The sequence below is a fragment of the Gossypium arboreum genome, chromosome 10 (genome assembly GCF_025698485.1).
Source record: "Gossypium arboreum isolate Shixiya-1 chromosome 10, ASM2569848v2, whole genome shotgun sequence".
Classification (NCBI taxonomy): Eukaryota; Viridiplantae; Streptophyta; class Magnoliopsida; order Malvales; family Malvaceae; genus Gossypium; species Gossypium arboreum.
Window position 1 is genome coordinate 131,420,582 of NC_069079.1, and position 13,940 is coordinate 131,434,521.

General features: G+C 33.2%; 3 protein-coding genes across 3 annotated transcripts; 1 reads left to right on the forward strand and 2 right to left on the reverse strand.

Moving 5' to 3' along the window:
- Positions 1 to 244: 244 nt before the first annotated feature.
- On the forward strand, positions 245 to 1,969 carry LOC108466287 (protein trichome birefringence-like 39). The gene is made up of 5 exons (XM_017766623.2): positions 245 to 531; positions 599 to 779; positions 876 to 1,051; positions 1,135 to 1,293; positions 1,383 to 1,969. Exons 1-5 carry the CDS (start codon positions 275 to 277, stop codon positions 1,672 to 1,674), a joined length of 1,065 nt encoding a protein of 354 aa, XP_017622112.1. The 5' UTR covers positions 245 to 274; the 3' UTR covers positions 1,675 to 1,969.
- Positions 1,729 to 8,190, reverse strand: LOC108466930 (uncharacterized). Its single transcript, XM_017767311.2, has 7 exons — positions 6,165 to 8,190; positions 5,545 to 6,003; positions 3,576 to 3,974; positions 3,176 to 3,490; positions 2,251 to 3,012; positions 2,049 to 2,164; positions 1,729 to 1,970 (listed from the first exon to the last, which is right to left on the reverse strand). Exons 1-6 carry the CDS (start codon positions 6,690 to 6,692, stop codon positions 2,084 to 2,086), a joined length of 2,544 nt encoding a protein of 847 aa, XP_017622800.2. The 5' UTR covers positions 6,693 to 8,190; the 3' UTR covers positions 1,729 to 1,970; positions 2,049 to 2,083.
- An 831-nt stretch (positions 8,191 to 9,021) lies between these two features.
- LOC128281894 (probable disease resistance protein At4g27220) lies at positions 9,022 to 13,218 on the reverse strand. The gene is made up of 4 exons (XM_053020048.1): positions 12,940 to 13,218; positions 10,394 to 12,813; positions 9,706 to 10,056; positions 9,022 to 9,577 (listed from the first exon to the last, which is right to left on the reverse strand). Exons 2-4 carry the CDS (start codon positions 12,788 to 12,790, stop codon positions 9,044 to 9,046), a joined length of 3,282 nt encoding a protein of 1,093 aa, XP_052876008.1. The 5' UTR covers positions 12,791 to 12,813; positions 12,940 to 13,218; the 3' UTR covers positions 9,022 to 9,043.
- Positions 13,219 to 13,940: the final 722 nt, after the last annotated feature.

Here is a 13,940-nt window from a genome sequence, read left to right on the forward strand (position 1 = left end):
AAAGTTTATAATTTGTTAACCGATGACGTGTCACAAATATTTCAAATTCCATGTCCAAAATTGAGAAAAATTGTTAGGTTTTAGGACTAATGCGGACAATTTCCCTTTTAAGAAATAGGTTACAGAAAATGTAACTTCCAGCACTCACAACAAATGTGAACCAAATTGCTTGCATTACTAAAATAGCTGAAACTTTGATGCCTATCTGTCTATTTATCCATCAAACAAGTGGACTAGTAAATGCAAAATCAAACAATATTTTTTCTCCTCTCAAATGGGGTTTTCAAGGACAAAAAGTTCATACTCTCTTATTGCTCTTAGCTTTCTCACCATTTCCTTTCTATGTTTAGAAAATGCCAATGGTTGTTGCAATGAATACAAAGGTAAGTGGGTGTATGACAGCTCCTATCCTCTCTACGATTCATCAGCCTGTCCATTCATCCACAAGGAGTTTAATTGCCTCAAGTATGGCCGCCCTGATCATCTTTACCTTAAATATAGATGGCAACCAAGCAAGTGTAATTTGCCAAGGTACATATCTCTCACCGCCCTCAAAGTTTGATCTGCATGGCTATTAGCTTAATGGAACAAATGACAGGTTTGATGGGACGCATTTGTTGAGGAGATTAAAGGGCAAGAAGATAATGTTTATTGGGGACTCCATAAGTATAAACCAATGGCAATCTCTGTTATGCATGCTTCACGCTGCAGTGCCTGCTACATCTGGTATAATCACACAAGACTTCCATAATCACTCTGTTTCCACTGTTACTTTCAAGGTAATCAATTTATTCTATACATACATACATACACAAATACATGTATGTATAGGTAACTAACTATGGTCTATGTATATGGTGGACTAAAACTTTCAGCATTATAAGGTATCCGTGATGCTATTTCGTTCGTTGTACTTAGTAGACGTTGATAAGGAAACAATTGGCAGAGTTCTGAAATTGAATTCTGTAAGGAATGGAAATCTATGGAAAGAAATTGATGTTTTGATATTCAACACTTGGCATTGGTGGCACCGTAGAGGACTAAAGCAACAGTATGAGCTCTACAGAAATAAGTATAATCTGATTAACTGATGACTTTTAATAAGAGCTAAAGATCTGTAATTGTTAACTGCAGATGGGATTATGTGCAATTTGATGGAAAGATTCGTAAGGACATTGATCGCACGGTTGCTTTTCGTACAGCATTGAGAACATGGGCTAAATGGGTTGATTCAGATGTGGATACCAATAGAACTAAAGTTATATTTCAAGGAATTTCCCCTTCTCACTACAAGTGAGCTGTTTTCCCTGTTGCGATCTCTTTGTTCTGTATCAGCCTTCCGAGTAACATGATTACTAGTCTCTTGTTTATGCATGTATCAGTGGCATAGATTGGAATGAGTCAGGAGTAAGGAATTGTTCAAAGCAAACAACACCATCTAAGGGATCGAGTTATCCAACCGGTTTGCCTCTGGCAGAGTACGTAGTTAAAGAGGTCATAAGGAACATCAAGAAACCTGTTCATTTGCTTGATATTACAATGCTCTCTCAATTAAGAAAAGATGCACATCCTAGTACTTACAATGACTTCAACGGCATGGATTGCACCCACTGGTGCGTTGCCGGCCTCCCCGATACATGGAATCTACTTCTGTATGCAGCTCTCATCAAATAGCAGAGAAATTTGGTTCAGGCACTAGCCACCCAACATATATGTGGTCTCTTTAAATTATTTATCTTACTCAAAAAAGATCATAAGATTATACATTGAAAATATAAATTGTTTTACTTCTGTGTGCAGCTCTCAATTATTTATGGCAGTTTTCATATTTGTAATTCCCAGTGCCAAACATGATGCACTTCAAAATCAATACTTAGGTTATAATGTGAAATGCAACAGTTCAATAGTGGATCTGCAAAAACTGAATAAAAGAAAGTGGAAGCCCCCATACTCCAATAGAGCAACTCAACCTACAATGAAAAAGGCATTTCCATGGTCACTTTGTAAAGCATTAGTTAAGCCATGATGAAAATAGAAGAGTAAATTACCATTTGGTTTGAATTGAAATGAAACTGAGCTTGTCTCACAAGCACCCCAAGACATTTCCTTTTTCCATTTGGTGCAACTGATCAGTAACCTCGACCACTTGAGAATTTTGCACATTCTGTACGTGCGTGATCAAAAGAAACAATTATAAAGAAAGGTAAAACCAACGTTTTCAAAAGTAAAACACTTTAAAATGATTGGTACCATTTCATCGAACATATGTTTTATGGTAGTGTTAAGGTCGCCTTCCCACTGCAGTTCACCATCCTCATCTCTTGTTAAGTGCATTTGCTCCAGCCTTGGTGTGCTTAACTCTCCATGACAGAAATTCTTCATTTTGGGGCACCCTGTCAATATCACCATTTGCAAAACTGGGAACTCCAACGAGTGATGCGCCAATGAAAAGCTTGCTAGACTTGGCAGATGACTTAATTTCAAATACTTTAGCTTGGGGAAAACAATGCTGCCCTGTAAGTCTTCACCTTCACATGATGTGATTTCTTCTATCAACTCACAATCAGCTATGCTCAATCTTTCTAGTAGCGTCAGGCTCTTAGCTGTCGAGCATGCCATTAGATTGATGAATCCATGGCATTTTGAAACTTCCAAAGTTGTTAGATTTTTGAAACAAAGCAAAGATGGCTCAAAAGTCTTTAATGTCATCTCTGGAGGTTCAGACAAGCTTAATTCCTTTAACTGAGAGAATGCTGATGTATGTCTTTCCTTGTGGCTGAGTCCTTCAGACCGGACTATTTCAGAAATGGAAGCATTGCTTATAACAAGCTTCTGAAGGTTTGGTAGAGAGCTAATGAAGGAATATGGAAGAGTAGTGGATGTCCCAGGAAAGAATTGGAGGTTAAGAAGTTTGAGGTTTGGGAAACACTGCAATGAGAGTTGTCCATCACATATCCCCTTCATCATATCACTCGTCTTCAGTGTTAATTCTTGTAAAACAGGGAAAGTTTCCTGGACACCAACAAATATATTAAACATGGACTAAAGAGTTTTAAATTTTTAGAGAGAAGGTGAGAATATTAGTTAGTTCAAAAGGCAATTTATAGGTAATCTCATTTGATTTGGATATAATCTCAAGGAATGAAGATGGAATATCAACTATTAATGAAGATACCTCATTGACGCAAAACAAGGGTTGTTGGTTTGGGATTTCAACCTCACCAAATATCTGTGCTTTGGGGCATTCAATAACCTTCATTCGTTTCAACGATGGCCATTGGGTGGTATGCATATTCAAACTCCGCACCTTATCCAGTTCAAGGTACGTTACATGGGGAAATACAAACTTGGTCGTCACTGTTTCTGCCATAGTAGACCGAGTAGCTGATGTTGACTGTGATTCATTGGCAGTGAGTCCTTGCAGCTCAATTATTTCTTCTAACGAATCACAATTCTGAATGTACAAGTTCTCCAAATGAGGGAAAACAACCTAATAAATCATTTGATTGGGTTAATAACTGGAATATGTTGAAATGAAAAAGATTAATGAAAGAAGTAAAAGAAGAAGAAATGACCTTTTGATTGAGGACAGCAGAGTAATTTGTTTGTGTAGGTTGGTGAATTTGAGGTTCATCTCCAGATACAGATTTAGAGATGAATGTTTTCAGCAGAGGACAATTTGTTAGTGTTAAATCTCCTAAGTGTGGGAATTCAGCGTAATTTTGAAAGCAGAAACTTGTGAGTTTGGGAAGGTCTTCCAGCGACAGCCTGTGTAGTATAGAGAAAATCGTATGATTCCTCGCTGGATCTTCTGCACCCAATCCATCCGTGAAGATGACTTGTTCCATCATATTACAGTCCTTAATTTTAATGGAACGGGGTAGTACAAGATCTTTTACTAAGAAAGAGGGAAACAGGTATTTCAAATTGTGGCACCCTTCCACAACCAAAATGGTCAAATTGGGAATGGCAACCTGCAGACAAATATAAATGTCATAATAAGATAGCAGACAAATAAAAACTCTTCCTGCAGACAAAATCAATCAAAACGTAGTGAAAATTGAAAGGAGGAGTGAGTGAAGTGATAAAATGTAGAGCTGCATAAATGTAAACATCATTCAATTTTGGAATTAAAAAGAAATGCCTTTCTTTTTCTATCCTTAAATTAAACTTTCATTCTCATTTACTTTATTTATTTTTCATTTACACTTTTATTTTATTTCAATAATATAAAATTAAAGCTTAACAGCATTTTTCATTTTTTTCATTCATACTTTGAAGGTTTTTTATTGCTGTCAAATAATTAATATATTTTACTTATGTTTAATAATTTTAATAATACTACTTTATATTAATTAATGAAATAAAATACATTATATTTGTCACATTTTATTTATTAAAAGACTTAATATAACATTTGATATCTGAATTTGACACTTTTTCCTAATTTATAAAGAAATTCCTAATCACCATTAAAGCATTCGTACAAATTATATTATAATTAATAAATTACTTATTATATAAATAATTAAGGTTTGCTATTTAAAAATTTCTTTGTACTTTTTTAATGAAAACATAGTACTTTAAAAATAAAGTAATTCAATATAAAATTTAACTTTTATTTAATATTATATAAATTTATTTAATAAAAGCCTTTGACAAAATTAAAATAAGGATCATAAATATTGTTTTTAATTTTAAAAATAAATTGAAATTTAAAGAGTATTTAAATTTAATTTTAAAAAAAAAAGAAATGTTAACAAAAATAAGTCTATCTTAAAATATAATTAAATTAAAACTTTTAACATATTTAAAAACAAATGGTTGAAAACTAACTTGAAATCTGTTTTAGAGATTGTTTAAAATTTAACATAAATGTTTAATTTTAAAAATAAATGTTAAAAACATGTTATAGTTTGTTAATATAAAATATCTATAGATTTAAAACTATTAACAATTACAATTAAAATATGAAAATTTTAAAATATCTATAATTATAAATATGTTTTCCACAAAAATATCTATATTTGTTTCAAAATTCTTGCTTATAAAGTGATTGTTTTGTGCAAGAATCAATTTATTTTGGACTGATATTTTAGAATTGTAAATAAATTGAATAGGTATAACTCTTTTCTGTCCGTTTTAAAAATTAAATAAAATTAAATTTTTAAAATGAAGAACATGTAACATTATTTTAACCCATAAAAAATGAATAGTTATAGATGAAGATCACGCTTTGACTCATATCTATTTAGCTAAAAACTCTAATGAAGAAAATAGCATAGTGTTAGTTAGGTTGGGTGATATAAGAAAAATAGGAAAGCAATTTCTCAAGTCATTACCCTATAAACAAACTGTTACTATCTTAATTCAACAAGTGTTGAAATAAGTAAAGATTATGTTGGATATTCTTCATACTCAACAACCTCATTCATTTCTATCTTTTCTGCTATCTATTCCCCCACTCTTTTATCTATTACATTCTCATCATCTATAATAGACATGAATTAATTAGTGCACATAAATTTTGATTACCAAACTGACCTTGTCGCAGAATAATGCGGCTGTATTATCTTCCACGTCTTGCTCGCCAATCACTTTTTCACTCTTTCTTGAAATTGAAGAAGATAATGCAGTCATTTTTGGACAATTAATTATCGTTATACCACTCAAATTTGGAAATTCAAAAGTTCGACTTCCCAAATAAAAATTTGTCAAGTTGGAACACGACTCCATTTTTACACGGAAGAGCAGAGGAAATTTCAACTCATGTGTTGTTGCTTCCTCCTCGTCTTCCCTAATCACTTGTTCCATTATACTGCATTCTTTTACTCCTATCCAATGTAGTTGCTTGAGGCTCAAAAGCATAGAGGGGGTAAAAATGTACATTAAGGTACTACATTTATAAAACTCCATTCGCGTAATGTTCTGCAACTCCAAAATTTCTCGAGGGTTTCTTTGCCATATTTCTAACTCTGGAAACGTGTCAGAGAAGGTCAAAGCCTGTAAGCCATACAAATCCATCCATATTATTACACTCATAATTCAAAATAAACACTCTTCATTAGTTATTCAACAATGAAAGAATTAGAAAGAAAATCGAGCACTAACATTCATTGTTTCAGGACAAGGAAGCTAGATAGCATTATGAATTAACTCCGTACCTCTTTCTCTTCTATGTACAACTGTTGTATGGTGGTATTCAGGACACCTCCCCAACATTCTTTTATATCATTAACCCTTTGTTTTACTCTTCGTAATTGTGGGGTGCTTAAAACTCCTTCTGAAAAGATCTTCAATTTAGGACAGCTTTCCACAACTACTTCTTCCAAACAAGGAAAGTTGAAGGTGTAACTCCCTGGACAAAAGCTTGTGAGGCTATCTAGATAACTTAGTTTTAAACATTTCAATTTACCAACAACTATTGTTTGATGGTAGTCTCCCACATGTGCCACTATTTCTGTCATTTTCATGCAGCCATGTACCTCCATGGTTGTTAATTGCACCAGACTCTCAACTACAAAGGGTGTAACTAAGTTTGTCATCATGTCGCAACATGACACCGTTAAAGTAGTGAGATTTTTAAAAGATAATGAGAAGGCTCCAATATTGATCAAATCATCACACCAATCAATTGTGAGTGTTTGGAGATTAGAAAGAATATGGTCAAGCTCTGAATCTTTCCTCCACATACGCTGCAGATTTCTGAGCTCTAACAATCTCAAATTTTTTAGTCGTGACAGAGTCCCAACGTCTCCCTTACAAGGGAGTCCATCTCTGAAATTAAAACCCACAAGATCAAGACTTTCCGTATTGCAGATTTTTCTCAGGAAAGGAAATATAAGAAATCCACCACAGAAGCCGCCATTCACTTTAAGAACTTTAACGTGGTGAAACAAGTTCGGTGGAAACTGGTCTTCATCACTAAGAAGTCGTAACTGAAGTTGTTCTAAATTGGGAAAGACCTAGGAAACCAATTAAACATTAACAGATGAAGATCAATGTTGATGTACATGCTTAATTAAAACCCATGTACAGTAATAGGATTTTTTTTTTAAAATTTTAAGAAATCAGCCAGTGGCATAGCCAGGGGCCTGGCATGGGCCCCAGCCCCCCTAAAATAGAAAATTTCACTTTAGGCCCTTACAATTTTTTAAAAATTTTAAATTAATAAAGGTAAAATTGCACTTTGGCCCTCCTAAAATTATAAAAATTCAATTTAATTCTTTACAAATTATAAAAATATAAACTATAAAAAATTAAAATTTCATCCGGCCCCCCTAAAAAAATTTTCTGGCTTCGCCCCTGAAATCAGCATAGCTTATAAATGAAAACTGATAAAAAAAAAACACAAGTTGAAAATAAAAAGACAAGAAATCATAGTTTCTGATTAAAACAAAAGGTTTTAAAACGCTGATATAAGAATAAATGACACTTGTACTTCCTTAATTGCTTTCAACACAATAAGCTCTTCTCTAACTCACTCTCTTTCCATCTTACATCCTTTTTATGGTGAAATGCTCAAATTAGGCCCAATCTTTTAGAGATTGTTCACATAACTGCCTAACCTTTATCAAAATCTTTAAATAAAGTCTTTTCACATACTTTAATCCAATATGAGTAAAAATAGGTGAATGTTAACGTATTTAGAATAAAATATATGACAATTGAATCAAATATTGCTTGAAAATAAAAGAAAATAATAAAAACATAATTTGAAACTTAATATTCAACATTTGATAAATCCTTATTTGAGCACTTTCAAAAATGTTTTGACTCTTATTTGCGCATTTTCAAAACGTTTTGGTCCTTATTTAAGCACTTTGAAAGGTTAGGCTTTCATTTGAACATTTTTGTAAAGCTTAGGCCCTTATATGAGCATTTTGAGAGATTTGACTCTTATGTGAGTAACCCTTAAAAGGTTAGGCTCTTATTTGAGCTTTTTCAACAAAAAAAAAAAAAAGAGATAAACTACACCTATGGCCACTCTAAAGTAAGATCTATTTTATTTTGATCACTCTAATTCTTTTTCTCAATTTAACCGCTCTAAATAAGATAATTGTACGAATTAAATACTACCGTTAAAATTTTCATTTTATTTTAATAGATTGTTGGCGTAGCATTTTAGTCCATTGAGGGATTGACTTGTGGCTCTTTTTTTTTTTTTGGCTTTTAACTAAAGAGTTAAGGGGGAAAAAGGTTTGGACTAATTATAGGAATGTCCTTCAATTTTTATTTTATGTACTTTTGAGATTTTTCTTTTTCTTTTTATATTTTCAATTTATATAACTATTTATATTAATTTTTAGGATAAAGGCCAAGTTGATAGAATATGTAAACATTGAGTGCTAAATTTATTAAAATTCTAGACTCAAGACTATTTATCACTCAATTAACATTAAATAAGAGTGTGATTTATAAACCATTTCAATATTTCATTTCATTGAAAATGAAAATTTTCAACATTTATTTATTTTAATTGTGTTTGAGAACCTTATCACCATTTTACTTCATATAAAAATTTTAACAAAAAATATGTTAGAACATAATAAGTTGATAATTTTACTTTTCAAAATCTTATTTTGAAATAAATTATTTCCTCCTTTTTTGAAAAATAAAAAAATTTACTTTTTATTTAAAGATAATATGAAAGTATGAAAAGATAAAATATTATCATAATAATATTAATTATAATTTAGAAGAATGAATATTATGTAATTTCATAATTGAATTGATGATCGATTAAGGATGATTCTAACTCGAGTAAAATGCTTAAATATAAATATCAGATGGGGAAGGATTGTATGAAACAGTGACGCCACGTCATCTGTATCCCTTTCCAATAGTTTTATGTCACATCAGTATTCTTATTCTGAATTTCAAGATTTTATCTTGAAAAAAATCAAATCCAAATTAAACTACTGAAATTCAGGATAAGAATACTGATTTGGCATAAAACTATTAAAAATAGATACAGATGACGTGACGTCACTGTTTGATACAATTCTTTCTCATATTAGATAAGTCTAATGTAAGACTTTATTTAATTAAATTGCATTATAACAACATAAGATGCATGTAATGATGAAAACAAATATATTTGTAATGATATACATACCTCTTCCACCACCAAAACTGCCTCCCCATTTCCCTTTCTTTCTTCCATTCTAACATCTTCTAAACCTATTCTCATCAGCAAACTAGAACCATCTGTGGTCAATTTTTTCAACATTGGCCACACCATTGTATGTTTCCCTTTATAGAAACATTTGAGCTCTTTTAGGGATGTAACCTCAAGTGAAGACACTTTGGGAAACTCAAACCTCACAGGCTGATCCTCTACTCCTTTCCCTTCCGATACAATCTCCTCCACCCCACAATCACTTATGCTTAAATCTTCAAGTTGTAAAAGATGATTAGCTATTGACGCTGGAAATAGATTTTTCAAAATCTCACACCTTGAAACACTTAATTTTCGTAGATTTTGAAAAGAATTTGGTGATAGATCAGTATGAAATATCATCTTCACATTTCTCAGCATGTAGATTGTCATCGTTTCCAAGCTTGGAACAGCAACCTATTCATATATATAATTCATGCCCATAAGAAAGTTAGCTCATATAATGCAGGCAAAAAAAAAAAAAAAAGGACGAATCAACTGAATCATGTAAGAGTACTGTAAGACTAATGAAATAAATAAATCACCTTCTCATTGAAGAGAGCCTGCATGCCGGACTCAGAATTGCTTTTACTAATGAATTCTTTTAATTTCGGGCAATCCTTAATCTTTAACTCTTTCAACAAAGGGAACTCGATATTAAAATTTCCAGAGCAGAAGAAGATGAGGTCTGGAATACCCTTTATATGCAGGGAATTTAATTGAGGGAAACAAATCACGTCTTTAGTAAATATTATCTCCCTTAAGCACATGCAATCCACTATCTCAAAGCATTGGAGCTGCTCTAGCCTTCTGGCGACAGAGGGTGATAACAGATGCTCCAAGGTACCGCATCCATTGATGATCAACCTCCTCAAATTCGAAATCCAATGACTTGTCTGGTTGTGTCATATTGTTTTGGTGTTAATAAAACACAATTGCAAGCTTTCCGGAAAACAAATTGCACACATTTACACATAATTCTTTTTTTTTTTCTCATAATCTTAAATTTGTGTATTGAATTGAGTTTGGATTTTCATTGGGGTTCAAATTTATTTTTAGTCTTGAAACTTATTGTACTAAATAGTTGGAGTATAAATAAATTATTGTACTAAATAGTCTTAAATTTATTTTTATTATTAGAAAATGTAATTAATATATTTTGATGGTGTTACTAAATAGTTGGAGTATAAATAAACGTTGAATAAGAAAAAATGAACAAAGTTAAATAAATACCTGTTTAATGAAAAGTGGTATCGGCTCGGACTCCTCCATTCTGATAATGACATCAATTCTCTTTAAATTTGAAAATTCTTCTCCATTATTTAACTCCGCAAGTCCACTCTTGATGCCTTCAAGTCCATTTAGGTCTAAATACAAATCTTCAGTCTTTTTCAGCAACGTTTTCACCCCATTGTTCGAAGAAATATTTGTATATATCTTGAGCTTCAATGTTCTCGAATATTCATATTTTGAATTCCACGTCTCCCATGAATTATAATCACCTACGAGAATCCTATATCTATCCAATGTCTCAATGAATCGATACTTTGGAATCATTTGAGCATCAGGAATATCAACATGTAAAGTAGTTAGACGAAGCAAATTCCTTAATTCATCAAGGCATGCATTTCTTCTTTCGTTGCCAGCTACTCCTTCATTTTCCCATTTAACTAAGCTTCCCTCCATATATAATTCTTCTAATTTAGACAAACTTGATAAGACATTTGGCGGGATGATTTTGAGTTCTCGACACCTACGCAAATCTAACAACCTTAACCGACTCAATTGTGCTATCTCCTTGGGTAGTTCTTCGATCCTCGAGAAAGCAAGGTCAAGGATTTCTAAATTTTTGAGCTCTCCAATGATGGTTATATCTTCAATTGAACATCCTCTTAAACGCAACATGCGAAGGTCTTTGAGGTGATTAATTGACTCAGGTAGATAGGAATATAAAGGTAAATCCAAGACTTTGAGACTTTCAATTCGTCTGAAAAAATCTGGAGGAATTTCCACTGAACCATTAAGGATCATATGGAAAAAGGAAAGACCTGAACACTCCAACTCCTTAGGAAGCTCGGCTATAATTTTAGGACAAGTTAAGCTTATCCTCCTCCAGCTGTTCATTTTCTCCTTATCGGACCAATCCATTGGAACATGATCTCTCAAAACAAGCATATGGTAGTCCCTCGATGCGATAGCTACAGCAGCATCCCAAACATCATGGATACCAAAGCGCTCATCGCTATAACTATCAAGCAACAAGGAAGACGCTTTGAGATTATACACAACCGTCAATACTTTATTTCTAGCTTCTTCCATAGTGTTGACACCACCAAATAAACCCAAACCCACTGTATATCTCACCAAGTCCTCAACCAGACAATTATGGCCTATTACACAGCAAAGCAAGAAAGTCAGCTTAACTTCCTCACTTTTTAAATAATTAAAACTCCACTGTATGGCTGAATATGCTGCAGTTATCCCCGTGAAGTTGCTTGATGAAGGCCTCTCTAGTTCTCGTAAAGCATTCTTCCACTCAAACAATCTTTTGTTTCTCAAAGCCCCTGCAACTGTCGCAATGGCTATCGGTAATCCTGCACATTTTTTGGCTACCTCCATAGCTGTAGGCTTCAAATCGCAACTTTCAACACAATCGCCAGCCTTCTTCTTGAACAGGTCCCAGGCCTCCTTTTCATTTAGAAGCCTAATGGAAAATTGTTTTTGAGCATCCATCCCATTTGATAAAACATTGAGCTCTCTAGAAGTTAATAGTAATTTGCAGCCCTTGTGTTCATCTCCCAAAGGAATCCCTACTTCCTCAATATCTAATTTTGCCCAAATGTCATCCAAGACAACCAGAACCCTCTTCTCTTTCTTCAATCTTTCTCGTAGTCGAAGTGCCTTTGCAACCATACTTCGTTCCTTTAAATCCAAATCCAATAAATCTGCAATTGTGTTCTGAATTTTCTCAATATCAATGACTTGAGTTACTGTTGCTATGACAACCGAATCAAATAAATTGCCCTTGACCTTTCTAGCGATTTCTTTTACTAGCGTTGTTTTTCCAATGCCGCCCATACCGTGCACCCCAATAACGCTGACGCTATCATCTTTCAGTGCCTCCATTATTTCATTCAAAACCGACGTTCTTGACTCGAAATCCTCGTAACCTTTAACTGGTCGGACAGTGATACTCTGTAAAAGTACAGGATAAGAAACACCGTCAAACTTGCCCTGTTCAAGTAGATCGGCAACAGCCTTCGCCTCCTCTGCAGCTTTCAGGCTATGCTTGTAACGAGTCCAAAAATTAGGACACAAACCAATGAAACACTTTTTCTTTGCTTTTTCTTCATCTTGCATCACTTTCTCTACTTGTTGAGGGATCTTCCTGTCCACTGCCGACATCCAGTTGTTAACATCACGTTCGATCTCTTCGCCGTTTCGTTGAGCTGCATCAACAGACTGCTGCACTCTGTCCCTTGCATCTTTCAGCTTCTCAGCTTGGTCCTTGAGGGTCTTAACATTTTGCTGATGATTGGAAAGGTATTTGACATGGTTTATGATAGGAGAAATCGTACACTCTGCAGCTGTAGTGAAAATAGAGCTAACGATGCCAATAACGAACTCCATTGAGAGAGCAAACAGCAAGTAAACTGAAAAACCACAGCCACAACAGAAATCAAAACAAAACCAGAAGAAAAAATTACAAGAAAAAATGAGTAAAAAGTAGAGCTTCTGTAAACAAACAAGTAAGACCAAAATGAAAGCAGATGGCGTACCTTTTCAAAATATAAGAGAAAGATTGAGCGATGAATTCTCCCAGTTTTGAACGATCGAAATAATAATTTTCCTACTTTTTTTTGTTTTCTTAATGGATTAAAGCGAGTATTAATTTGAGAAAAGGCAACTCAATGTAGAAGTAAGCAAGTTTCAATTGTATGTTCAAAAAAGAAATAGTTTGAAATGTATTTTGGTGGATACAGCTAAAAAGTGAAGGAGACAACAGACATGATGACCCACCTAAATGTCTCCATGCAGATGCTCTATCATTTATTGGACTTTTTCTTTGTACACCAATTATTGGACTTAGGAAGCATTAAGTATTAGAGCACATGAAACACGCCACCATTGATAATTTACTTTCATTTTTTTTGGAAAACAATTGAAAAATGTAAGTTTTGATTTAAAAAATGAATGTAATTTTTTTTTGAAATGATATTAAGAAAATATACAACTAGTTAAATGTAAAAACTACTAAAAACCAAAACTATTAACTTTATTTATGTCTAAAATTTCTTGAATTTCTCCTGGAGGAGAATCAAGTATCTGCAAGTCTTTCTTTCTTCCCAGAGCCAATTTAGTTATAGCGTCCACAACCTAATTATTCTCCTGAGATATATGTTTTACAACTGGCCTTCGTGAACCAATAGGTATTGGATCTTCCTGATTAGAACAAAAATTCGAGATGGTGGATACGCTATTTTGAATCGATTTAATAGCCTCCAAATTATTTGATTGAATAACCAAAATACTTAGTGGTGCAATCCATTGTGATTACTCAAGTCAACCTCAATTTTATGTAAGTCTAAACATATCTATGACTCCATCTCTTTAAATGTATTTCATATCTAATCTTATCCTCATTTCTTTGTTCCCATCCTATTAAAACTCAAAGAAGAAATTTTTTTGTTTTGAGATTTTTTTAATACTAATGTCCTTCTATTTTCCCTTTTTAAATTTACCTCTCAAGCAATTAACTTGAGAAAATTTTTATTGTACC